Source organism: Kryptolebias marmoratus, linkage group LG17 (genome assembly GCF_001649575.2).
Source record: "Kryptolebias marmoratus isolate JLee-2015 linkage group LG17, ASM164957v2, whole genome shotgun sequence".
NCBI lineage: Eukaryota > Metazoa > Chordata > Actinopteri > Cyprinodontiformes > Rivulidae > Kryptolebias > Kryptolebias marmoratus.
In genome coordinates this window covers 12,228,111-12,251,127 of record NC_051446.1, presented here as the reverse complement: position 1 = coordinate 12,251,127, position 23,017 = coordinate 12,228,111, and the positions used below count along the sequence as shown (strand labels likewise).

The window sequence follows — 23,017 nt, the reverse complement described above, 5'->3', positions numbered from 1 at the left end:
TGACTGGACCACTACAGCACCTTGATTCTTTTCTGTTTTAACCCGCTCTGTTGTAGATTAGCTCCTGTGTTTGGGATCATTGTTGATCCTCTCATCAGACTCTAAAACACTTTGGTCCACAGAGGGGTTCAGGGTCGACTCAATGACTGCAGGGAGCCCAGGTCCTGTGGCTGCAAGACAAGCCCTGACCATCACCCCTCCACCTCCGTGCTGACAGCTGGCATGAGGTGTTTGGCGCTGTGCATTATGGGTTATCGATTAAACTTGTGGAAGTTTATCCACGTACATATATTCATTTTCCATACATACAGATATAAGTTTATCCTGATAGGAAGCCCGTATTAAATAATTGGGAACATCTTGAAATAGCTAATGCAGAACATTACACAACAGTTAGCATCGTCCCTCTGTCATTCACTGGAATAAAAAGGACCATTTTACACGAGAAACTACATCACAGCTACTGAACAATTTAGTTAGAAGAGTTCATTTTCCCTATAATTCAGGTGGCTGAGCCTTCTGTAAGAGTCCTGTCTGCGCTGGAATCGCATTTAATTCAAACACAAGGCGCCGCAGCTCTGGTTGGCGTTTTTCCCCTCGTGGATAATGTTTCACAAAACCAGACAAATTGTGTCTTTTTCTTTCCAAGTGTTAAATCCAGCCGAGATTCCCTCGCACCGTGTTTGTCGTGTTTGCCACCAGGTTGTGCTAACTTTGTCTTTCATTTCGGGGCAAACGAGTTCCAAGGAAATGTCCACGGGGGGGATGGAGGCGAGGCTGCCAATAACCACAGGAGGGAAGAGGCGAGGTTAGAGGGACGTTCCGGTCATTTTGAAGTGGGCTTCTGCTTCCTGGATGGCTTCAGTTTGGAGAAACGGAGTCTTCGGTCTGCCACTCCAAGTGGATCGCTGCCATCTTAAAGCGACTCCAGTTTTCAAAACTTCATAGCCATTCAAGTAAACTCCACCACTGGAATCTTTACATTGGTGTCAATTTGGCATTCTGGTTATTTTGGCAGAAATATTAGGATACCCTTGCTAGAAGCCACCCCAGGCAGCACAGGAAGCGCTGCCATAAACAGCCATGATGCTCGTTGTGACTCTGGACTAGCCTTTAGCTCATTAGCCCTTTCAGACTTAAACTCCATTTCTCTAAATATCAAAATAATTGACATAAAGGACAACTTGCTATGAGGTTGTTTTACTTGAATTCCTCATTGCTGAGCTGTCTTTAATGATGATCCTCTTCAGAAGTGGGTCTGCTCAGACGAGACGCCGCTGTCAGATTCAAGTAACAGTCATTTAGTCAGAAATTATACGAGATTCCTGCCTGAAGAGACCCCAGGCTGAAGCCAAGGTGCTACAGCCGGCTGCTGCTTTTTTATGAATAACCAAATACATAATGTGAAATTGATGGTGCCATCCACAACAGGTGAGATATTACATGTTCACCACTTTCCTTGCAGAACCCCCACCCCCCCCAGTGTCAACAAGGCCAAACGTTCTGCGCCACGAATCGGCACGTCAGGAGGGTGGGTGTGTGTGGGGGAGACAAAACGGAGAGCACGGATGCAGATCGCACACCGTTAATCTTTATTAAGAGTTCATGCAGAAGTCAAACAAACACAAAGAGAAACGAAAGATGGGAGGCAAACTCAGGAAGGTCGGCAGACGCGCAGCTCAGCTCAGCTCCCCTCGTTTCTGCTCGAGAAAATCCGCGGGGGCATCGCTAATTAATCATTTGTTCTTCCTGCAAAAGGTAGTTCTGAGATGACTGCGTCAAACACACACACACACACACACACACAAAAAGAGCTTCGTTCTCCATCATTTCTGCTGCACAGAACAGACAAGTTCAACACCAAAACGAAAGGAAGAAAAAAAAAAACAAAACACAATTTCCCTTTAAAATGTGCAATATTGATAATGATTCGTCACGGGGGCTCTCGTGTCAGTGATATACGTCCAATCGCGTTATTGCACTGGTCGGTCTAAGAGCTTCAAACAAAGATAACGTACGGAAAAAAAGCATCCTTCATGAGATAAATTAGGGCGATTCTCAGTGACGAGCTGCTTTGTGTTTGTTCACCGTTCATGTAGGACAAAAACGACACAAACGCAACAACAATGATATTTAAAGAAAAAACAACTACATGCTTCTCAACTTCTCATTCTGCAAAACAAAACTGTTTAAAATACCGACTAGACAAAAACTATAATAATAGTGCTGAATTAATTACTTCTACACACCCCCTCCCCTTTTAATGAACTCCGCCCGGCCTGGTGTTAGCGGGCGCCGCCGCCACCACGTCTCGTTTCCAGCTTGTTGTGTCGCGCTGACTGTTGTCAAGATTAAAATGTCTCATTTGTGGCGCCGCGTCGGAGTCGGGCTTTTGAGGAGGTGCGTGTGTGTGTGTGGGGGGGGAAACAAATGTCATTTGGAAAGGTCAGGCCTTTTTAAGATGTCAGTTTGAACGGTAAAGGAGAACAAAATAAAAAAAAAAAAGAAAAACGAGCAAAATAGTGTTCAAACTGCTCCTGTAGTGTCGTATATAATTGTCATTCAAAGCCAAAGTACACAGGTTTGATTCCTGAAGATGCTGATTAACGTTTTGACCAAATTAAGCAGAATTGACCACTCATTCAGAATAATAAAAAAACAAAAAATAAAACACATTTTGGTCCTTTAAGCAGAATTGTAGGACAGCGCGGTCGACTGGGAAGGAGAATTAAAAACAACGGGAACCCTTCTGACGTGATTCTGCTCAGGGCTCGATCAGCTCAGTCCGAGCGTCTGTGTCGGCCGCGAAGACGGAGACGTAAAATGAAAAAAACGCGTCGACGGGCGGGCTCGCTCAGCCGACGGTTAGCAGCTTCAGTGTGAGGAAACGCGGCGAAGTCCTGTGGCGTCGAGCAGCCGAGATTCCCCAGCAGAGCGCACCCCCTTTTTTTTTTTTTACATTTGTCTGCGAAGCGTACAGCGATAAAATAAATCCCTTTATCTTTTTTTTTTTTTTTTTTAAAAAAAGGTAGTGTTTGCAGATATTCTCCCCCTGACCCCAGTGAGGTAACATCTCTACAGCGAAAGCAAAAGTAAACTCTTTTCAAAGAAATCAACATTAAATTACCTTTTTTTTTTTCTCTCTCTTCATATATGCAGCTTAAATATACACCAAACTAATAAACTTGACATTTGCCATTTACAGATTTACAAATCAACTTGGACGAAGTTTAGCAAAGAGACAAACACCAAAACGAGACCCACTGCTGCCAACAACGAGCAGAATCTTTACGTTTCAGACGTCAAACTAAAATACTGATGAGCTTGGTGTTGATTTAAGGAATTCTACAGGATGTTAAATTCCTACTTGTGACAAAAAGTCCTTGTTTTTTTTCTTTTTTTTTTAATAAAACTAATTATTTTCTGAGGATTAGCTGCAACATGAATCTCCGCAGTCCCGCAGCAGCTGTCGTCTGCTGGCGTTATGAAAAAAAAAAAAATCCCTTTGTTTGGTTCACCTTAAAAGAAAAGCGTGTCCAAGAATCTGACGTAGTGTTGGGATGAGGCGGAACGTGGGGGAAGGGGTGACGTTTCCGAGCCGGGGCGGGGAGGGGAGGCCTACACGGCGAACAGCGGGTCCTCGGGTCTGTCCGCCTTCTTCCTGCTGGGCGTTCCCTGTTGCGCCGCGCCCGGGTCGCCGCTCGGGGGCGACGGTAGGCTGGGGGTGGTCTCGGCGGCTTTGGCTCTCTCCTCCAGGAACTTGTCGAACTCTGGATTCATCGAAAGGGGAAATTTAAAGTCCTGACTTTAAAAAGGGCTGAATTATAGCAAGCGAGGCCACCTGTGCACTACCCAACCCGTCCACTCTCTGTGTGCTCTTAATCCGTTAAATAAACGACGCACGACAGCGCTACAGCTAACTGGTTCAGGAAGCGATCGATCACTCATTCATTTCTCAACTCAGATGATGTTAAACATTTTATGATAGACGTCAGCAACAAGCTGAGCGGGAGCTGGTCCTTTCCACAAAGGAAAAATCTGAAAATTTACAGCCAATCAGAGCGACTCCTCAGCTTCAGCCCGGCGTGAGAACAGGAAGTTCCAGGAAGTTAAACACAGGACTTCCTGCTGCTGCCTGTTTAACAGCTGGATTCATTTAGACCCATTCTGATGATCAGTTTTTGACATTAATTTAGTAACCAGTAGACCGATTTTTTTATATTCTAATTGTGTTGGATTAGTCTTTAAAAGATCTATCTGAAGGTGTCAAAATGTTGTGTTTGACGAGGTTATAAAAATCAGGTGGCCTTGCTAATTATAGGCGATGACGTGAACCAAAAACCTTCGGAGAAGTGGTATCTTACCTTCACTGGTGACTCCCTCCTCACCTTCATCCCCTTTCTGTTTAAAAAACAAAACAAAGAATAAGTCACTTCAGTGCGCCGGCTCTTCTGAACCTCACTGCGAACCACCAGAAACCAGATCAGACAGACCCAAAGTGTTCAGTTTTTCTTATTAATCCACCACAAATGGAGCAACTTACCTGTCTGTATTATTCATTCAACAACTGAACAGCCCATGCTCATTTTTTAATAAAATACCGCCGTCCCCAGTAGCGTCGTTAGTCAATTTAAAGTTTAAAAGCTGATGAATCCCAGAGTGAGGAAATGTGAACCAGGATCAGTTTGTTATTCACAGGCTTGAAAACCAGGAGATAATGAGGGGAGGGGGAGGGGGGAGGATGCAAGAGAGTGGAAGAGGAAAAAGAAGCAAAAAAATAAATAAACAAGCAAGCAGGAATAATAAATGATGACTTGGCTCACCACGTCAGTGCACAGCCACTCCTCTATGTCATCCATGACAGAGGCCTGACGTCCGGCGCCCTGAGGAGCAGCGTGGAGCGCACGATGACAGGACGGAACAGAACAGAACCCAAGCCCGCCCCAAAACACAACACAACACAAAAACAAAACAAAACAAAACAACAACAACAACTTAGAAGAAAATTGCGGCAGGAACTCAAATGCAACTTAAAATGTGTTTTCGGGAGAAAAAAAAAAAGAGTGGAAAACAAATGGCACCGGATGATGCGACACAGGGCAGATTTCTGATCAAGCTACGGGGGCCGAGTCCAGGTTCACGTGGGAAAGAAGCCACAAACGGCAAAACACACAGGAAGCCGTCAACGCAGCGCCGTGAGGGACGACGGAGACGACGCCAACTGCGTCATAACTGAGGAAACGGTTCTAGACGAACGGTCGTATCATTGTGACTATTAATGACAAACGCCTGGAAGGCCTGAGGTCACTGAAGATCCTTTAAAAGACCAGTTTAGATTTTCTGAAGTGTCTTTCTGCAAAGAACTTATTAGCAGTCAGAAAAGGTGCCAACATGCAACAGGACGTCTGCCCTGTTGGACTGCGCACAGACAAGTAGCTACAAAGATGGTGGTTAAAAACTCACCCCTCCCGCAGCCTGCTGCAGGACGTCGATAGTGGGAGGGGGGCCACCGGCGGCGTGGCTCTGCTCACCTGTGGAGCTGAGAGGAAACACAGCAGCGGTCAGCAGACAGGTTTATTTAGCTGTTTGTTTGGGGGTTTTTTTGGTCAGTTTAATCAAAGATGGGGTAAATCGGCTGCCCTGATTTGAAACCAGCCGACTGGCCCTCAGATCAACAAGCGGGGCTCCGGTGAACACTCACGGCTTCTGCGGCTCAGTGATGGCTCCGGTTCTGGTCTGGGCAAACACGTCGAAGTCGTCCTGCGCGGGCGGCGGTTTACAGCTGCCCAGAGAGCTTAGGGTGCTGCTCACACTGTCCGCGCCCACATCTGTAACCGACATGTAGATACATTTGGGTATTAGATAGGATTTTGTTTCCATTTTAAATCAGTTTAAAAAAAACAAAACACAGTTTCCAAATCTCACAGGCCGGACTGAAACACAGTAGATTAAATGTAATCCTAACTCTGTAACGAAGTTATAGCAACAATTATGTCACCAAATTTCACTTGATGACATTTTTGGTACAGTTTTAAGGTAGGAGAAATGCATAATTATTATTATTTCTTATGAAAAAGTTGTTTAATTACACAGTAGCAACACACAGGAAAGCAGTTTGTGGCAGGATACGTTTTAAAAACACTACTTGATTTGACAAATAATACTAAATATGGACATTTTTATTTTATTTCCACTGAAGGCTATAATGCTTTATAGAAAAACAACAGGCTATGCATGAACTTAAGCTTCTGTGTTTGTCATTTTATCCAAATCTTTACAGATTACGATAGATTTCTTTGTAATTTATTAAACTTTAATTCAAACCTTTGTTTAATCCTAAACAAGGACCAGGTTTTTCCTCAGTCCTAATAGGACGGTCTTCTGCTGACTGAGTGTGATAAAATCTGTTTTTTTTTTCTTAACCTTAATAAGGAAACTTTCAAGACCTCCCAGTGGTCAAGCTTGTCAGCTACAACAGTGTTACAGACTGTATCCTACAGGCTGATAATCGTGATTTTTTAATATAATGAAGCAGTTTGTTATTCCTGATGGGAGAGGAGAAGTCTGCCCACACAGCAGGACTGAGAGAAAGCCTTTCAGCTTCCGCGTTTGACTCTAAAGTCCAGCGAGCAGCAGGTGGACGGGATCTTTGTCGAGCGTTGAAAGGAATCGGAGGAACAGTTCCGAATACCTAAACCTGCCAGGCGGGAGGACAGAGTGGCTGGAGAGGAGGGTCCTCCTGCGGGCGCCGTCAGGGTGGGGGGCACACTGGTCGGAGCCGCGTGAGGCATGTTGCTGACAACCGCCGGGGAGCCCGGGCCGAGGTCGATGAGGTTGTCTTCTGTCGCCTCGCTCAGGACCTGACGAAGCAACGAGACGAGACGGCTCTCATTTCGAGCTGGCAGACTTAAGGTTTCTGCAAATAGAACTCTTTACTGGAAAGCGGAAGATCAGGAGATTTTAAATGTGCTGTTATATTTGAAATAATACAACTAAATAAAAAAAACAAAAAACAGAAATATACTTTTTTTTTTTAAACAAAAGTCGGTGTTGTGCGTAAAGGGCAGAAAACTGGAAAAACTAGCTTTAGAAGAGGATGAAAAAGTCTGGAACTAAAGCCCGGCACCTCACTGGGCTGTGGCTGCTGGAGACTCAGAGCTGCAAGGAAACTGACGTGAAAAAGACTCATTCTCGGTTGTGGCCTCACTGAAGTTTGAGCGTTTGAGAACAAGCGATTTCGCAGCCGAGCTTTGAGGATAATCACTGCCTACTTTCGTGTACACGCCTTGCAAAGTCCTTGTAGATCACTGTCCACCTCGGCAGCCGCCTTCACATTTATGATTTAATCAACCAGAGCATACTTTAGATATAAAGAAAAAAGAAGATATGGGTCAGATTTATTCAAATTATTATTTATCATTAACGTAATTTTTTTAGATCTGAACATTTGGGGCTGTAGCTTTAACGTAAATCAGACACCAAGCTCCTAAAATAGTTCACATTTGCCTAAAAACACAAACCGGGGTAGGTTGGGCTTTCTCTGCAAGCAGCATCTGCTTCAACACACCGACACAGAGTCTGTGGCTCGGACGTATTTGCGCTCCGATCGTAGGAGTTCAAAGAAAATAAAATGTAGCGCCGTGTGTGGGGCGAACCTCCGGACATCTAAGGGCATCGCAGACATGTTGCTCTGCCCGCCCACTCTCATCGTTTGTGCCGTTTATCCGATGAGGAAGGGAGGCGAGACCTGAGCGATGTGACGCCTGTGTGGAGGGGAGCCGATCAGAGGCAGGTGAGGAGTTTGACCACCTGCAGAACGGATGTCATATGGAGAAAATGGGAAGCTCTGCAGTTGAGCGATGACAGGAGTTTTGTTTTTCCCCCTCAAATACACTGACGCTAATTATATTTGGAAACTATTCATAGTGTCACTTTTCATAACGTACAGGTTTAAAATAGTTCTGGAACTCCAGAGATGCCCGAGACAACTTTGAGACTACTTTGAGTTACCTCGTTTTGCTGCTTTTTGAAGCACGTTCAAAACTCAAGCACCAAGGCTGCGGCGCCTCCGCAGCTCGCGCGAGAAAACCGAGCGTTTCTGGACGCTTTGGAAACCAGATCGCCAGTCCTGTTCGCAATTTGCCCCCCCGCCAACGGTCGCAGCCCAGTGAGATGCAGGTTAAGGGACTACGGAAAATTAAAAAAATAAATATCTTGAAAAAGTTGTTTCTTAAGGGGGGTTTGAAAAGACCAATCAGTCTAAAACAGCAGGTCCAAAGTGACTTGCTTGTTAAAAATGGAGAAAGTGATAAATTACTGATGTGTTTTTCGAGTTGTGGCAGATATCGCTGTGTGCCACTGACACACAACGGTCCCCTTAAGAAGAAGCAGAAGAAGCAGGGAGGAAGGAGGAAGGACTGGATCTCTGGGCTAATGCAAACACAACATAAAGGCACATTTTTATGCCTTCTACTCCTGCAGGCTGCTTCACATATGCCCCCCCCCCATATACTGCTGACAAACAGAGTCAAAACATGCTGTATGGGGTGAAAGCATTGGCGGGAGAATGAACCCATATCGTTCAGCCATGTTTTAACAGTCGGTGCGGGGTGATGCTACTCATTTAGGGAGGGTGAGAATATGTTGGGTTTTTTTTTTTTTTTAATACTTGCCTGTTTCAGCTAGCCACAGAAACAGAACAGGAAGAAAAAAAAGGGGTAGAAAGGAAGAGACAGTGAATACCAATAACATGCCAGTGCAGAGACACAATGTAGTGGATGACACGTGGCGCTTGGACAACGAGAGCTGAGGTCGTTCCGGCCGAATCCTACCGTCGCATCCCTGCCTTTTGAAACGCAACGCGCCTCTTTCGCTGCATCGTACAACACGATGTAGTCGAAAAGAGGGGAAGAAGTGTGTTGCATTTAATGCGTGTGTATCTAAATAACCATACAGTGGGAAGACTTGGAGGACATTTAAAAGCCCGATGGGGCGGCGGGAAGGATGATCATGCAGGTCCACGCAGCAGAAGGCGAACAGCGCCGGAGAAAACAGAAGGCAGACTCAAATGCAAAAAACCAGAGGAGACTCAGACTGAAGCCGACACGACAGAGAGAGAGGTGACAAAGCTGGTTTTTGTTCTGAGAGCAGAGCAAACACTGGGGATCTGAGCGCACAAGCTATAAAATTCGGACTCACCCCGTTGTTGACCGTCTGAGCCGAAGACCTCCCGGATCTAAACCTTTCATACCTGCAGCAGCAAAGAGGCGGAGTCAAACAAGCGGACAGAAACTGTCCAATCGTTACAAACGCAGAAGTATACAAAGCTGCATTCTTTTCCTCTAACCAAAAACCAAAATGTATGTCGTGCGTGTGCTGAGACGGGGAGGCTTTTTCGCCGCTTCCTGACCTTTCATAGCGAAGGAAAATGTTGTTGAGGTCGTCGTTGACGTGCAGCAGCTCCTCGGTCACCGCCTCGTTGGAAACGCACGAGATGAGCTCCATGATCCGCTGCTGCATGGCTCTGCAGGTCCGGTGCAGCTCCTGCGCGACACGGACGCGTTACTGCTTAGACTCGTGTCTAAAGGTTTGAGGCGTGGGGGGGGAGGCGCCAAAGACTCAGACGAGCGGGCGAAGAGGAGAGAGCATTTCATGTTACCTGTAGTAACTCGTAGTCTGAAGAATCCTCCTGGCCTGGCACCATTTCAGTCAGCATCTCGGACATCACCTTAGTGTTGCCGCGAACGACGTCCAGCTCGCTGCGTAGCCGGCAAATCTGGAGAACAACAAACAACAAAAAAATAAATAAAAAACAAGTCAACGGGCATCTAAAATTTAAAAACTTGGACTGAAAGGTGTTTCTGCAGGGCTGCTTTGAATGACAACTGCTAACCAGGCATGTTAAAAAAAACATAAAATAATAAATGTCATTATATGTTACAACTTACAATATGTGAGAGCTACTTTCACCAAAAGGTAATAGAGGTTTGAGCTAAAAAAAATAACAAATAGATAGCTAGAATGAATAAAAAAAATAAAAATAAATCAATAGCAATTACTTGTACTAGCTCCTTAAATTATAATAAGTGTAATAACTACAAATATTTGTGAAAAAAAAAAAGAGTTATTAAACAAAAACAGCACAGTAGTATAGCTGTAACGTAACAGATTGTGAAGAAAAAGGGTGTTTAACTTCATCCGAGCTGAGATTTTTCACTTTAAGAACAAATTAGAGAATATATTCTTGGCTAATATTCATTTTTCAGTGTTTAAAAAGTGCCAGAACAAGAGGTGTACGTGCATCAGCAGGGTGGTCAAAATGTAATATCTATTACTTGAGTTTGTATCTGACAGTGTATGACATTTAATGAGAATGCTAAAATGTTCAATGTTTTTTTTATCTGTTAACATAAAAAAACAGTTATTGTTTTTTATTTCAATAAACTGAATATTTGCTACTGTTATATAACTGGTCAGGGTAAATTACTGGTAAAAAAATAAATAAATAATCAGTCCATCACCATAAACGAGCATCGTTTAATGAGCTGAAGTCAATTACGCGCAGCACAAATGACTAAAATGAAAGAAATCCGAGGCTCTCCTCTGGGTTTAGTCTTCTTTTGGTTATCTCAGCTAGATTCTTCAAATAAAAGACTGACTGAAATGTTTTATTACTGATGTTTTACAGGTCGTGTCTTTAACTTTTGTTGTACTTTGAGTGTAAACCGAAACGAAAGCGCTCTGAATGCTCGATGTATCATCGTGTCAAGGGTCTATCCATCGCTGCACCGGCAGTCCAAACGTAAATCTTCTTAGGCTGGTGTGTCAATGAGCCGCTTCTTACTCAAACACAAGCTTCCAAAAGACCAAACCGACAACAGGAGCCGAAAAAACCGAGACGGTTCGGAAGCGAATCAAAATCTTTGCATGTTTGTCCTCGTACCTGTTCGGGGGTCGGGTTAATGGATCCAGAGGCATGAATGTTGGGGACCTGAGGGGTGGTGTAGGCTGGTGGGACGGTGTGCGCCGTGGGTTTGGTGGCGCCGCTGTACTTATGTAGGGTGGAGTCGCCCACTGGAGCAGTCGCCGCCTACAAACGACACGCAGGGATGCGTTAAAACGCCAAAAATAAATAAATAAAAACGTCAGTGCGCCGCCGAGCTGTTTCGCCGCAAGCTCTCCTACCCGCTGAGGCGTGTGTATGGGCGATATGGTCTCCAGGTCGGACATGGGGAACTCGATGCCTTTCCTTTTGAGCTCCTCGTAAACCTGAACCACACCCGTGAGGTCCGGACTGCTCCTGAACGCATCAGCCCACGCCTGTGGAGGGCAGAGGGAGGAATGGGTTAAAAAGAAAGAAAAAGAGAGAATGATGAACAAAACGTGCACCAAACAGTTCTGACTGCTTGTAATTGTCAGCAAACAACAGACCATAACAGTTCAGCTGCATTTTGACACTATTTTTTTTAAGAAATCTCTGTGTGTGAGAGAGCAAATATGTGTCCTGTGTTAGAGAAAGAGCTCGCAAGCTTCTCCCACCCTGAAAACACAAGTTCTGGTTGAATATTCAAGAGAAAATTTAAAAAAAATATACAAATACACACACAATTTAAGAAGGACAAATTCTCTGCAGAGAAGGGAGACTACAAAGTGTGGTAATCAGTTTGTTGACTGAGCATTTGTGAAGCCATATGCGCTAACGGAACTGCGGCAGGTCAGTAAACAGCCCGATGAAAGAAAAGAAAAGAAAAAGAAAAGACTGAAAGGAGAGTAAAGTTCAAACGATATAACATGCTGTAAAGCCCGAGCTGCCGGTTCAACAGACTCAGACACAATACGTTACCTAATGTGTTCAGCTCTTTGATAAATGATCTCTTAACAACCTCATTTAAGCAACATTCATCTTAATAAAACATTATTTAACCTGAACTAGAATACTGACAATGAACTTGGCACCGGGTTTAGAGTTTAACCCTAAAAAATACAGAAGAGACTTATTTTTAAATAAAGGAATCTTTTGTCAGGGTTTAAAAGTTGTTTTTTCCTCTCTTAAATCAATATTTCACCTTGTGACATTTTTAAGCAAACAAAAAAATCTGCATTTCAGTAAATTAGGTTCTAACAAATCATTACTTTTTTAGTAGTACGCTTGAGATGAGAAACATGTTTAAGACTTCGATCCTAAAACGTTCAGCTGTAGTGCCTTTGCCTTCGAGTCTGACCAACACATGATAAAAGGGCAGATAAGATCAAATCAGCTTCACAAGGACTTTGGATGAAGGATGCCTTTAGATTAACCTCTTATCAGTACTTTAAGGTGTAACTTAGTTTGAGCTAAGAGCCAATTTGCACGGCAGGTTGCACTTCTTGGTTGCAACATAAATATCCTTAAAAAAATGTCAATATTCGAAAGACTTTTTAATGAATGCCACGTGTGAGCATCTGTGAAAGGGGACAGGTGGTGGAGGAGTTGCACAGCGCTTCCAATTTGTTGCCCAACTGAGCTAAAATGGCAACAATCCAGCTGTTGCTCGAAGGGAGTAAACCATCCTAAAGAGTTTTCCCAATTTCCCAAATCCTAGATAAACAAAAAACAAACAAAAAAAAAAAAAACAGATATGTATATATGTAAAGGTCCCTCCAGAATGCAGGGAAGCTCGGCTCATAATGTGGTGGAAATAAGAGCCGCCCTTGTGAACACTGCTGGGTCACCTGAGCCGGGACAGGTAACCAGAGCCGCTGCTGGCTGAAGCCCCCGGAGACACCGTGCTTCACCTGAGGCTCCACCTGGAGGGGGCAACAGGCTGCCTCCCAGGCCGCTGCACAGCAACGCGTACTCAAATAAACACCTACAGTGCCCTAAAACGCCAAACCGACGTGTCTTTTTTTTTTTTTTAATGAAGGCGAAAGGACCCGGTAATCCGGGGGCGACGTGCAATCGGCCTCGTTGTTATCTTACCTGAATCAAGGCGAGTACTTTATCTTGAACGATGGTGGGGGGGTTGTTTTTGGGAGAGATGATCTTGACGAGCACGCCGTCCACAAAGTCCCGGCTCGTCACCAGGGCGTGAAACCGATGGCCGCAGTTCTTCACGCACGTCTCGAGAACCTGACAGGTGTGAAGATTAAACAGCTTTTAGCGCATGGCGGAAAAAAGAAAGCAACAGCATTTTCATTTGAGCGGGACATTTCTATTTTATTACAGGACTAGAACAAACACGCCGTCCTTTCCCTTGCGTACACAGCTGAAGCAGTATTTCCAGGTTTAACTTACTGTTAAAGTCAGCATCACTTCCCTATAGTTCTTGTTGCCGTTGAGTCTCTTCTTGACTGCTCTAATGGCATCTTTTGGCCTGAACACAAGACAAAAATAAAACAAAGACGGCTTCTGATTAGCAAGAGCAGCGCAACCATCTCTGTGTAAAGGATTTAAGCGGCACCAATAGTCAGCCAGGCGAATACAGTAAGCAAATGGTAAGCAAATTGACTTTCACAGTCTTCGTATTGGTGCTGTGATTGTTCATTTATACGGCACAGGAATAATTAACTTTCTCCAACTATTTTTAACCCGGCTACAGCAGTAGGGCGTGTGGTGGTGTGATGTTTGCATTCCCCAAACAGAAGAAACTAGTCAAACTCCTTTCATTATATCCACCGATCTAAAGTGCTGCGTGCTGGGCTTGGCCTGCCGGAGCCACTTTACAGCCCGCTGATCAAACAATAGGTGGACTTCACACGCCAGCCTCACCGCAAGGCTATGATGCAATGAGATAAGCAGCGAGGCCTCGCAGGGATCCACCTCACACACACCCAGAGCTGGATTTCATTTCTCACTATGGCACCGGTAGAGAGAGGTGGGTGGAAAACGTCTGAATCTCCTGGCCTCAAGTAGGCTGTTCAAACAGTAAACACCCTGTGACTCCATGTAGGGCGAATTTACAGTCAACACATACAGACTGATGGGCACACTCACCCATCCTCTGTTTCATTGATGATATCACATATTTCCATGTTGAGAGTCCAGTCTTCACTTTGCAGGGAGCCATCAGTGGCTCTCTCTGGAACAGACACACAGACAGTTCAAGAAATTAGGACCGTTTGGTTAAAAACACGTCGCATTAATACGATGATTAATTGCGGCTAGCTGTTAGCTCATGTCGCTAACACATAGTCTTTAACACGAATGCAGTTTTTCGCTCTAACCTTCGACTTGACAAGTGACAAAAACAATAAGAAACAATGTTTTAAAACAACAAAAAGACGTTTCATTTGATAACGTCAATGTCTGTACAGTCAGTGGCGAAACATGTTTGTGCAATTGCAAGTTAGCTAGGCGGCTAACAGTAGCAAACCCCGTAAACAAATGACTTTGACACAAAACGAATGCGATTCCAAAGCATTAATACTAATACGACCGTGTTTCTGTTTCCAAAATACTCAGTTCCTTACCAATGCAATGCCCTACAGGGGTAGTGAAAGGATTTCCCAAAAGGAACTCCATCTTGCCCGACAATAAACAAGTCAGTCCATGGGACGACAATGATACATGAGGAAACGTCTATTACGCCCCGCCCACATTGTAACACAATTGGCCGAAACAAATCTATTCTTTACTCTGATTGGACAGTGTTCATGTCCGTCACAAGAGCTGTAAATAAACTCGTATCCTCCAATTGGATAGAAAAGCTCAACAGTCACGTGCTTCATGTAGCTCCAGGCAGTACCCGGAAGTCGTTGGCTGGCAAAATTTGATTTTTTGCAATGTGTGGTCAATAAATTCATCGCTCTGTTTATATGTAAAAAGATTTTATTTTCTATTGTAAGATTATTGTTACTAGTTATCGGCCTTGTTGACAGGCTAAAGAGGATGAAAATAAAAAAAGGGTTTCAAATTTTAATAATATTAAAAAGCTTTCAAGATGCCAAACAGCTTAATATTTAGTCACAAAAAGCACATTTCAGGAAGCCAATGAATTTCAAAGTTATTTTGTCACATAATGAATAATGTGTAATAACAGATGAACAAATTAACAAGAGAGAATTGTTTTTAATCAAACGCTTCATATTATTTGTAAATATATTTATAGATTTACCATTACCAAGAGGTTTAAAAACACAAAAGGTCTGCAGAAAGGGGAAAAAATGTGAAAATTGCATTTTAGTCTACAGCACAACCCCAGTTCTGAAAAAGTTGGGAAGTTGTGTGAAATGTAAATAAAATCTGACTGTAATTATTCACAGTGGAACATAGTAAACATATCAAATGTTGAAACTAAGAAATTGTACCATTAAAAAAAATGTATTTGTTGGCAGGAACACAGGGTCATGTTTCCCACTGTGAATCATCCCCTCTTCTTTTAACATCAGCCTGTAAACTGGAGCTCAGGAGAGCAGCTGCTGGAGGTTTTGGAGGGATCGCTGTCCCATTCATTTCTGTTGGAGGATTCTAGCTGTTCAACAGTCCTGGCTTTTTTGTGCTGGATAGGAGCAGGTGTTGTTCTAATACTTGTGTATGTTTTTCTTGCATTGATGATGCCTCTCCAGCTGTATAAAGCTGCCTATGCTAGAGGCAGTAATGCACCCCCATACCATGAGAGAGGCAGGCTTTTGAACTGAGCGCTGATAATGGGCTGGATGGTCCCTTTCCTCTTTAGTATGGAGGACGTATCATCTGTGGATTCCAAAGAGTTTAAAATTTTGATTCATCTGACCTCAGAACAGTTCTCCTCTTTGCTTCAGTTCATTTTAAATTTGCTTGGTTCAGAGAAGATGGCAGAGTTTCTGGATGGTGTTCACATCTGGTTTCTTCTTTGCCTGATAGAGCTTTAGCCAGCATCTGTAGTTGTCACAGTGAGCTGTGTTTACAGACAATGACCTGTGGAAGAGTTATTATGCCCTTGCAGTGATGTCCAGAACAGAACCAGATCTGTTTTTAATCCAGTGACCCCTGAGTGCCCCAAGATCACCAGCATCCAATCAGAATAATGGGTGGTCTGGGAGACGTACAATGAAAGTGTTTTGTTTTTTTATTTTGGATGAAAGAAAGTGGGAGCCAAGCATTTAAAAGAATTATAATTATTATTTTGCCTAAGATTAATTAATAATTCTGACTGAAAAATAGCAGCAACTGCTTTTTGTTGTCTGAGGAAAGGGAAAATTTAGATAATTAATCCTAACATTAATCACTAATCAGTTATATTAACTCATTAACTAACAAAGACTTAGGTGAGAAACATGACAACTATAAAAATGTTTGGGTTTTTTTTGCTTAAGTTTATTTTTCCAATAAACTTCCCGGACGTACATCATTTTGCTTTAAACCAATTCAAACAGCAAACACAACATTCACAGGAAAGTATTGTTTTCTAGCTCCGACCCACATCAGCGCTGCTTGTTCTGCTCCTGTTAATAAATACAACATGAGGAAGCAGTTTGCTTCTTTTTACTAAAACCAAGATGAATCTAAAATCCCCTTTGGTTGTTCCACCTCATCACTGGTCAGCAGTAACACGACACAAACGGGTTGTTACAGAAAAAAAACAGTCGGATTCTGTGAACTTTTTCACACGCAGAGTGTCTGGACTGGTGCAGGCGGGACTGGGTTTGTGTCTTGCAGAGCCCAAATGTTGCTCACAGAAAAAGCATCTTGAACTGAATAACGCATCGAGCATTTCCTCTCTTTAAGCCGCGTGAGTCCAAAACGTCACAGCAGGTGACTGAGGATCCGGATATGTGGTGTTGGGTATAACTAAAGAGGCATCCTTACAACTGCGACAGTTTGGGAAGAGTTATGGCAAAGTTACCGTGTGTGTCTTTTCTTTTTTTTTAATCTTTTTTTAACGGGTTAGCTGGTGTTCCCACTCCTCGTCAGTCTTGCATGAGTTTCTGCTTGACCGTCGAGCTCTCGGATGAGAGCTGAACGAAAAGAGCTCCGGCTGCGGTTCGGGCCCTCAGCTCGTACATGTCGTAGTCGTGGGCCCATTCCACGTTTCCCCAGCGGCGAATCTGCCGAGAAGCAAACGCCACCAATCAGGTATTTAAAGCGCCTCCGCAACAGGAACCCCCCGTACTCTCAAGTGGACCTGACGGCGGTTGGTACAGGCCGGATGTAATCGGAGGCGATGCTTCAACCGAGAAGCAAAGAATCGCCCGGCGGAACTCCGAATGAGGAATTCCCTCCGGTAATTCCTACCTGGTACTCCTCCTCCAGCCTGGAGAGCAGCACAGCTTGCTCCACGCTCAGATGTCTGTCGATCATCCCCAGTGACAGAACCACAGACTTCAGCTGGGTGATCACGAACTCAAGTCCTGTCAGGAGCAGCAGAACCACAAGTCAAACTGCATTAATAATACGCACTGGTTGGAGCATTTAAAAGGATAGTTCATATTTTTTTTGCAGTGAGACTCTGTGGAAGGATCATGAACAATTAATATCTTACCTGTTGCAGATAGCGCTTCGGATGAACTCAGAGAAAAAGCATTAAAGTCTCACTGGACTGGCCTCAAAAAGGCAGCAATCTAAGAATTTTCTGGTGTTTCATGCAAACACTGTTATTTAAACCTTTACGCCACCATCATTTTCACATTATTTGGTTACTTTTGCTGAAATATGGTACTGTTTCCAGCCAAATGTGCTATGGCTAGCTGCTGCTGTTGCTGTTTGTTCTTACAAATTATCACTAAATTCTGTGTAACTAACTGGTTAATGCCAAATTGATGGTGGCGGAAATATTGAGAAAATGATGTTTTGCGTGAATCATTACGAAACCTTCGGGACAGGAGTTGATCTGTTAAGATGACAGCTACCAACTTTAGTCTCAGACTAGGCATTAGCTCATCAGTCCGGTCAGATTTAACCTCTCCACAGAGCCCCGTTTCAAAGATCTGAACCATCCCTTTAAAGTGACCACATGCAAACTGAGAGATGATCAGTAAATCAAGTTCCTGTTCAAAAAGAGCCTCTGAATGTTCCGAGTCTGGACGTTTCACCTGTCAGGGACCACAGGTTGTAGGAACTGAGATGCTGCCTGAATGTCTCTTTGGTTTCCTCTGGGATGTCAGGACCCAAAATGCTGGACGAAGACCCGATAGCGACGTCGTATCTGCCACGTAGGTAAAAGATTGAGAGGATTATTCCGCCTACCGCTTGGATGCGGCTAACGCGACTCGGTGAGCTCTGCGTGGAGCAAAACGCAAATTCTGTCGGAACCTGTTTTCAATCCAGCGCAGCACGGGGTCCCACTCATTCCTCTGGAGCTCGACCAGACCGGGAGGCTCTTCTACTCTGTAACTGGACAAAGTGACAGGAACACCGCAGGGAAACGGGGTTCCTTTTAGTTCACTCGCATGCAAAAAGGAATGACTTCTGAGGCCTTCGGAACATCAGGTTAATAATCTGATTTAGTTTTTATTATTGTTTGCCTTTCAGAGATCATTCATAATAACTCAAATTTCATATTTTATTACCTGTTATCGCCAGTATTTTACAACCACTTCCAAAAAACCTACACAGAGAGCTACATTATCTAAACCATTAATAATTTTCATATCTAACTTAACTTAAAACCTGGACCAATTAATAAAACTAATTTTTTATTAGCAATATGTTCATTTAGAATTAAAACTCAACAGAAGAGAAGAAAAGGTGGATCTAAAACATTTCAGATATGCTGTTTTTTCCTGAGCACTTTTAAGCCAACCTCATATTGTTAGTTTTATTCATCAGTGATAAATAAATTCCCACTGAAGCATTAGGTAACAAGAGTCACAGCAGCGATTTAGGAGGGTTTAGTAAACTGCAAATGTGACTACCTTTAACCGATTACCTGATTTGAATTCATGTAAATGTGAGATTTACCAAATGGTGTCTGTTTCCAGGAACTTCAGAGCAGCGTTGATCATTTGGTCCTTGTCGCGCTGCGTGGGATTATCCAGAGCCGTGTTGCACAGGGTGGTCTGCGGGAAGAAGTTTACCAGCTTCATCAACTCAACATTTCAGCAAAACACCTCGGGAAAAAAAAAAAAAACAGCTCCGAACATAAATACAGCTGCAGAACCACGTATAACCTGTCACTGGGAACCAAGTCACCATGTTTAGTTCTCAAACAACCTGTGTGTGGTTCTGAACAACCAGCGCCATCTGGTTTTCAGGTGATAACGGCTGAATAACTATGAGTAAATGACAACTTTAAATAGTTTTACTTCAAGGATCACAAAGCTTTACTGTAAGCAGCTCATCTGATTAGGAATGTATTATGTAGCACATGTAAATATGGCCAAATGTCCTACCAGATGCATGGTGAAGAACTTGAGCGTGTCCCGTTGAGCGTCCCACTCTGTTGCCACGGCGATGGCCAAGGCTTCATTTGGCACCATGAACAGCTTCCCACCTGGAGTTTTCAGTTTCCTGCGGTCAAGGTTTATCTCGTACAGACCACCTGCACAGATTATTATTATTATTGGTTTGTTTTTGTTCAAGACAAACATTTAGAAGAATGACACAAAATGACCCATCAATACAGAAATATTACACAGGTATTTTAGGCTTACCTTCTCCTTGGGATATGCTGACATCTTCATAAAACCTCTTCCTCTCTGATAAACAGCACAACATTAGAAGACACACAACATTTGAATTTATCTGCTGATTTCAATAGATGGGATTCATTCTCTTACCTGTTGAGGCGGTGGAATATTTCAGCGCACACCTGGAGTGCTGATGCCTTGGGCACGCTTTGCAAAGAGAAATAACACTCTTAAACTGGTTTTCAAGTCTAATAATACTTCTAAACATAGCGCAAAGAGGATGAAGGTGGGACCCCTTTGAGTAAAAACAGTTATTAGGGTTCCTGTTTGTAACCGTTATTTACTGAAACAGGTGCGGCGTTTTAAAAGAAAGTGCTTTTTATTTCGAAACTATAACTATTTAAAGTCGCTATTCTTGCTTTTTTTCCTTTTCTCCCTTCGTTTCTCATCTAGTACACAGAAGCTAGTGCGTTCAAAAGCACGCGTGACCTTCTTCGACAGTAGACGGTGTCGTAAACGCCGTCGGCGAGTGGGAAATGTAGTCTTTGCGTGCCTCCACATAGGCTTACACAACAGGAAAGAAACTACACTCCAACGGTCACGTAAAACCTTCCGCACGTTCAGCCAATGAGAGTTTAGAATCTTGGCGAGGTGAACTTGTTTGGCCAATGAGGGGGGCGGGTACTCCTGGCAGCAGCGCAACGACGAAGTCTGTACTTCTCGGGCAGCTGGATAAACTGTGCTGCGAGGAATTAAGTGGGAACTGAATGTTTTTGAACCCAAACAGTACTTTTTAGCTGTCTGTAGACGCCAACACAAACCCTCTACCGCGGTTGGTGCCCGGCCAGCGAAGCGGGAGCCATGCCCGTCCCCGCTGGATACCTCAGCGACTCCCCCGCAGCGGCCTTCACATCCTCGGCCTCTCTTATCCCGCCTCCGCCGATAAACACGCAGCAGCCCGGCGTTGTCACCTCGCTCCTGTACAGCGGCTCCAAGTTCAGGGGTCACCAGAAAAGCAAAGGAAACTCCTACGATGTGGAGGTTGTTTTGCAGGTAAGGAAGTGAAGCGGATATAATGTTAATTCATCTGGCATTTTGTGATGTGTAAAAACTGGCCTTGTGATGACTGACAGCTGAACGATCTGTCCTGACAGAATGTTTAATTAATGTTTTAATTCAGCTAATTTAATGTCACAAATACTGCTTCAGGACTAGAGTCATTCATATGTTCAACATATTTTGAAGTCAACACAAACATACATGTCTTGTTCAAATGTGGAATTTATGAAACATCACATTATAGCCATTTTAATGTACAATTTTTTACGATTTTTTTGTTTGTTTTGTTTTGTCAAAGCATGTCACAATGGAAGATTCCTATTTGTGTGGCTACCTGAAGATAAAAGGGCTGACAGAAGTGAGTAGTAGTGGTTGTGTTGCTCAGTTTTCCTTCGTGGAGACAGAAAATAGCATTTCTGATTCATCTGTGCATGATTTTAAAAGTACACACACACGCATATCAGTGTGTATTACAACACAATCCTCCATTCCGTCTAGATTTTGTGTATTTGCTAGTGAACTCAGAATTATTACCTTTTTAAAAATGGACTTTTCTAGTTGGCTCTCATGTTTCCTTAAAGCAGATCGGTCAGCGAAAGCGACCGCAAGCTGCCTAGTTTCTGAGGCCGCTCACGCCGACACCATGACACTTCCACCACCGTGCATCACAGTTGCCATGATGTACAACTAAAGTTAACTTTGTGCTGTGCATTAGCTGTAACCAGATTTCTCACCTGTGTCCAAATAACAGGCAAAAAGTAGCTTTTTGGCTAATTCTGGCACTTTTACTGTATTGTTTATTAATATACAATATACTTTTAAAATAAACATGTAGATTGATCCTGTTATTACTTTGGGGCAGAATGTGTTGTTGATTTTTTCCTTAGCAGACTAAATTTGCATTTCTCTTATTTATTATTATATAAACTTGAACACAAACAGTTGCAAGAACTGTCTGCTGATACAGATAGAGATATGTGCCCCATGGTGCTAAAATGAGTCGTAACGAGCTCAGGCTGAAGTGCAAAAAAACCCCAGAAAAATATTGAATTTAGCTGTAACTGAGATTAGCATAAAAACGTGTCCTTAAAGACACAGTCTAGTCTGGTAATTAAAATGGGGTTTTAGCTTCCTAATCTACGTTTAAATCAAAGTTTTCCAACAGGTATGTCTTAAGAAATAATCCTTTTACTTTCATGCCGTAGTGCTGGGAAATTCCTTCCTGTGATGTTTGGCATCGTTGTGAAGCTCGGGGGATTCCTGTTTTTCTTTTTTTATTTTGTTTTTAAATATATGACAGGAAGTCCCGGTGACATCACTCTAGACCAATAACGATCAAGCTCTCAAACCAGCACACCTTGTAAACAAAACCAGCTGGTTGCCAGGCGATAAATCGCCAAATTTCAACCAACTGCGTCTCACTTTGAAGCTTCTGAGACGGAGACTTTGAAAATAGTAGTTTCTGGTGATAAATACGAACTCATAAATACGTCGACGGGCTCAGATTTAAACAACATTAATTAAACGTACATAGCACAAACACTGGAGACAATAACTTTTATTTTAAATTGTCTTGTTTATTTGCAACTTGCGTCTAAATAGTGTATAGGTTCAAAGGTGATGGAGGGGGAAACAAAAATTAAAAATATTGTCTAAGTTTGCTTCTTTGTATCTTCTTAAAACTGCAATAAAACAACGATTTAAGCGAATAAACTGAATATCGGTGCACAGATCGACAAAGGTTTCTTGTTTTGTCTGTAAATGTATCCAGTTTTGGTGATGAAACTCTTACTCACAAAGTGTAGAAAAGTCCTAAAGAGCTTGTTTTTTTTTTTTCTTTTTAAAGGAATATCCGACGCTGACGACTTTCTTTGCCGGAGAGATCATCAGCAGGAAGCGGCCGTTTCTCACTCGGAAGTGGGACGCGGATGAGGACGTCGACCGGAAGCACTGGGTACGGCAAAACATTTCACCCGCTCCGCTAAACGCCTCCTCCCTCGACTGAACCGGCTAATTGTGTCTTTTTTTTTATTTGTATTAAGGGCAAGTTCCAGGCTTTTTACCAGTATGCAAAGATGTTTAACTCTGACGAGTTTGACTACGAGGATCTGAAGAACTCGGATTATATTTTCATGAGGTGGAAGGTAAGCAGCGGCCTGGATTCTACCGGGCGGTGCTGCACTTTATTGAAGACATCGTTGTTTTTCTAACATTCACCTCTGCCCCCCTCCGTCCCGTCAGGAGCAGTTCCTGGTTCCAGACCACACGATCAAAGACATCAGCGGCGCTTCCTTCGCTGGGTTTTACTACATCTGCTTCCAGAAATCCACGGCGACGATTGAGGGCTACTACTACCACCGGAGCTCTGAATGGTAACGCACCTTTTTGATGGGACGCCGAGTGCGTTTTGTCGGCTCGCCACTAAAACGTCCCT

At 43.4% G+C, this 23,017-nt stretch overlaps 3 protein-coding genes across 4 annotated transcripts in view; 1 reads left to right on the top strand and 2 right to left on the bottom strand.

Moving 5' to 3' along the window:
- Positions 1–1,569: 1,569 nt before the first annotated feature.
- Positions 1,570–14,553, bottom strand: tom1l2 (target of myb1 like 2 membrane trafficking protein). Of its 2 annotated transcripts, XM_017418508.2 has the most exons (15): positions 14,449–14,553; positions 13,973–14,057; positions 13,274–13,352; positions 12,959–13,108; positions 11,185–11,319; positions 10,943–11,089; positions 9,659–9,775; positions 9,410–9,543; positions 9,199–9,250; positions 6,692–6,860; positions 5,702–5,828; positions 5,464–5,539; positions 4,824–4,883; positions 4,365–4,401; positions 1,570–3,770 (listed from the first exon to the last, which is right to left on the bottom strand). In XM_017418508.2, exons 1-15 carry the CDS (start codon positions 14,498–14,500, stop codon positions 3,619–3,621), a joined length of 1,572 nt encoding a protein of 523 aa, XP_017273997.1. In that variant the 5' UTR covers positions 14,501–14,553; the 3' UTR covers positions 1,570–3,618. The 2 variants fall into 2 exon arrangements, with proteins under 2 accessions (XP_017273997.1, XP_024862159.1); XM_025006391.1 differs by lacking the exon at positions 4,824–4,883.
- Positions 14,554–16,817: 2,264 nt separating this feature from the next.
- On the bottom strand, positions 16,818–20,042 carry atpaf2 (ATP synthase mitochondrial F1 complex assembly factor 2). The gene is made up of 8 exons (XM_017418510.3): positions 19,675–20,042; positions 19,549–19,593; positions 19,288–19,436; positions 18,857–18,954; positions 18,209–18,289; positions 17,989–18,101; positions 17,192–17,307; positions 16,818–17,004 (listed from the first exon to the last, which is right to left on the bottom strand). The coding sequence occupies exons 1-8, from the start codon at positions 19,790–19,792 to the stop codon at positions 16,867–16,869; spliced, it is 858 nt and encodes a 285-aa protein (XP_017273999.1). The 5' UTR covers positions 19,793–20,042; the 3' UTR covers positions 16,818–16,866.
- Positions 20,043–20,189: 147 nt separating this feature from the next.
- The window catches only part of LOC108237096 (glucose-induced degradation protein 4 homolog), a 4,476-nt gene continuing 1,648 nt past the window's right edge, over positions 20,190–23,017 (top strand). Inside the window, exons 1-5 of the mRNA XM_017418300.3 lie at positions 20,190–20,577; positions 20,882–20,941; positions 22,430–22,537; positions 22,626–22,727; positions 22,825–22,955. Of these exons, the coding sequence (XP_017273789.1) occupies positions 20,386–20,577; positions 20,882–20,941; positions 22,430–22,537; positions 22,626–22,727; positions 22,825–22,955 (593 nt within the window). The 5' untranslated portion in view covers positions 20,190–20,385. The remainder of the gene's footprint in view (positions 20,578–20,881; positions 20,942–22,429; positions 22,538–22,625; positions 22,728–22,824; positions 22,956–23,017) is intronic.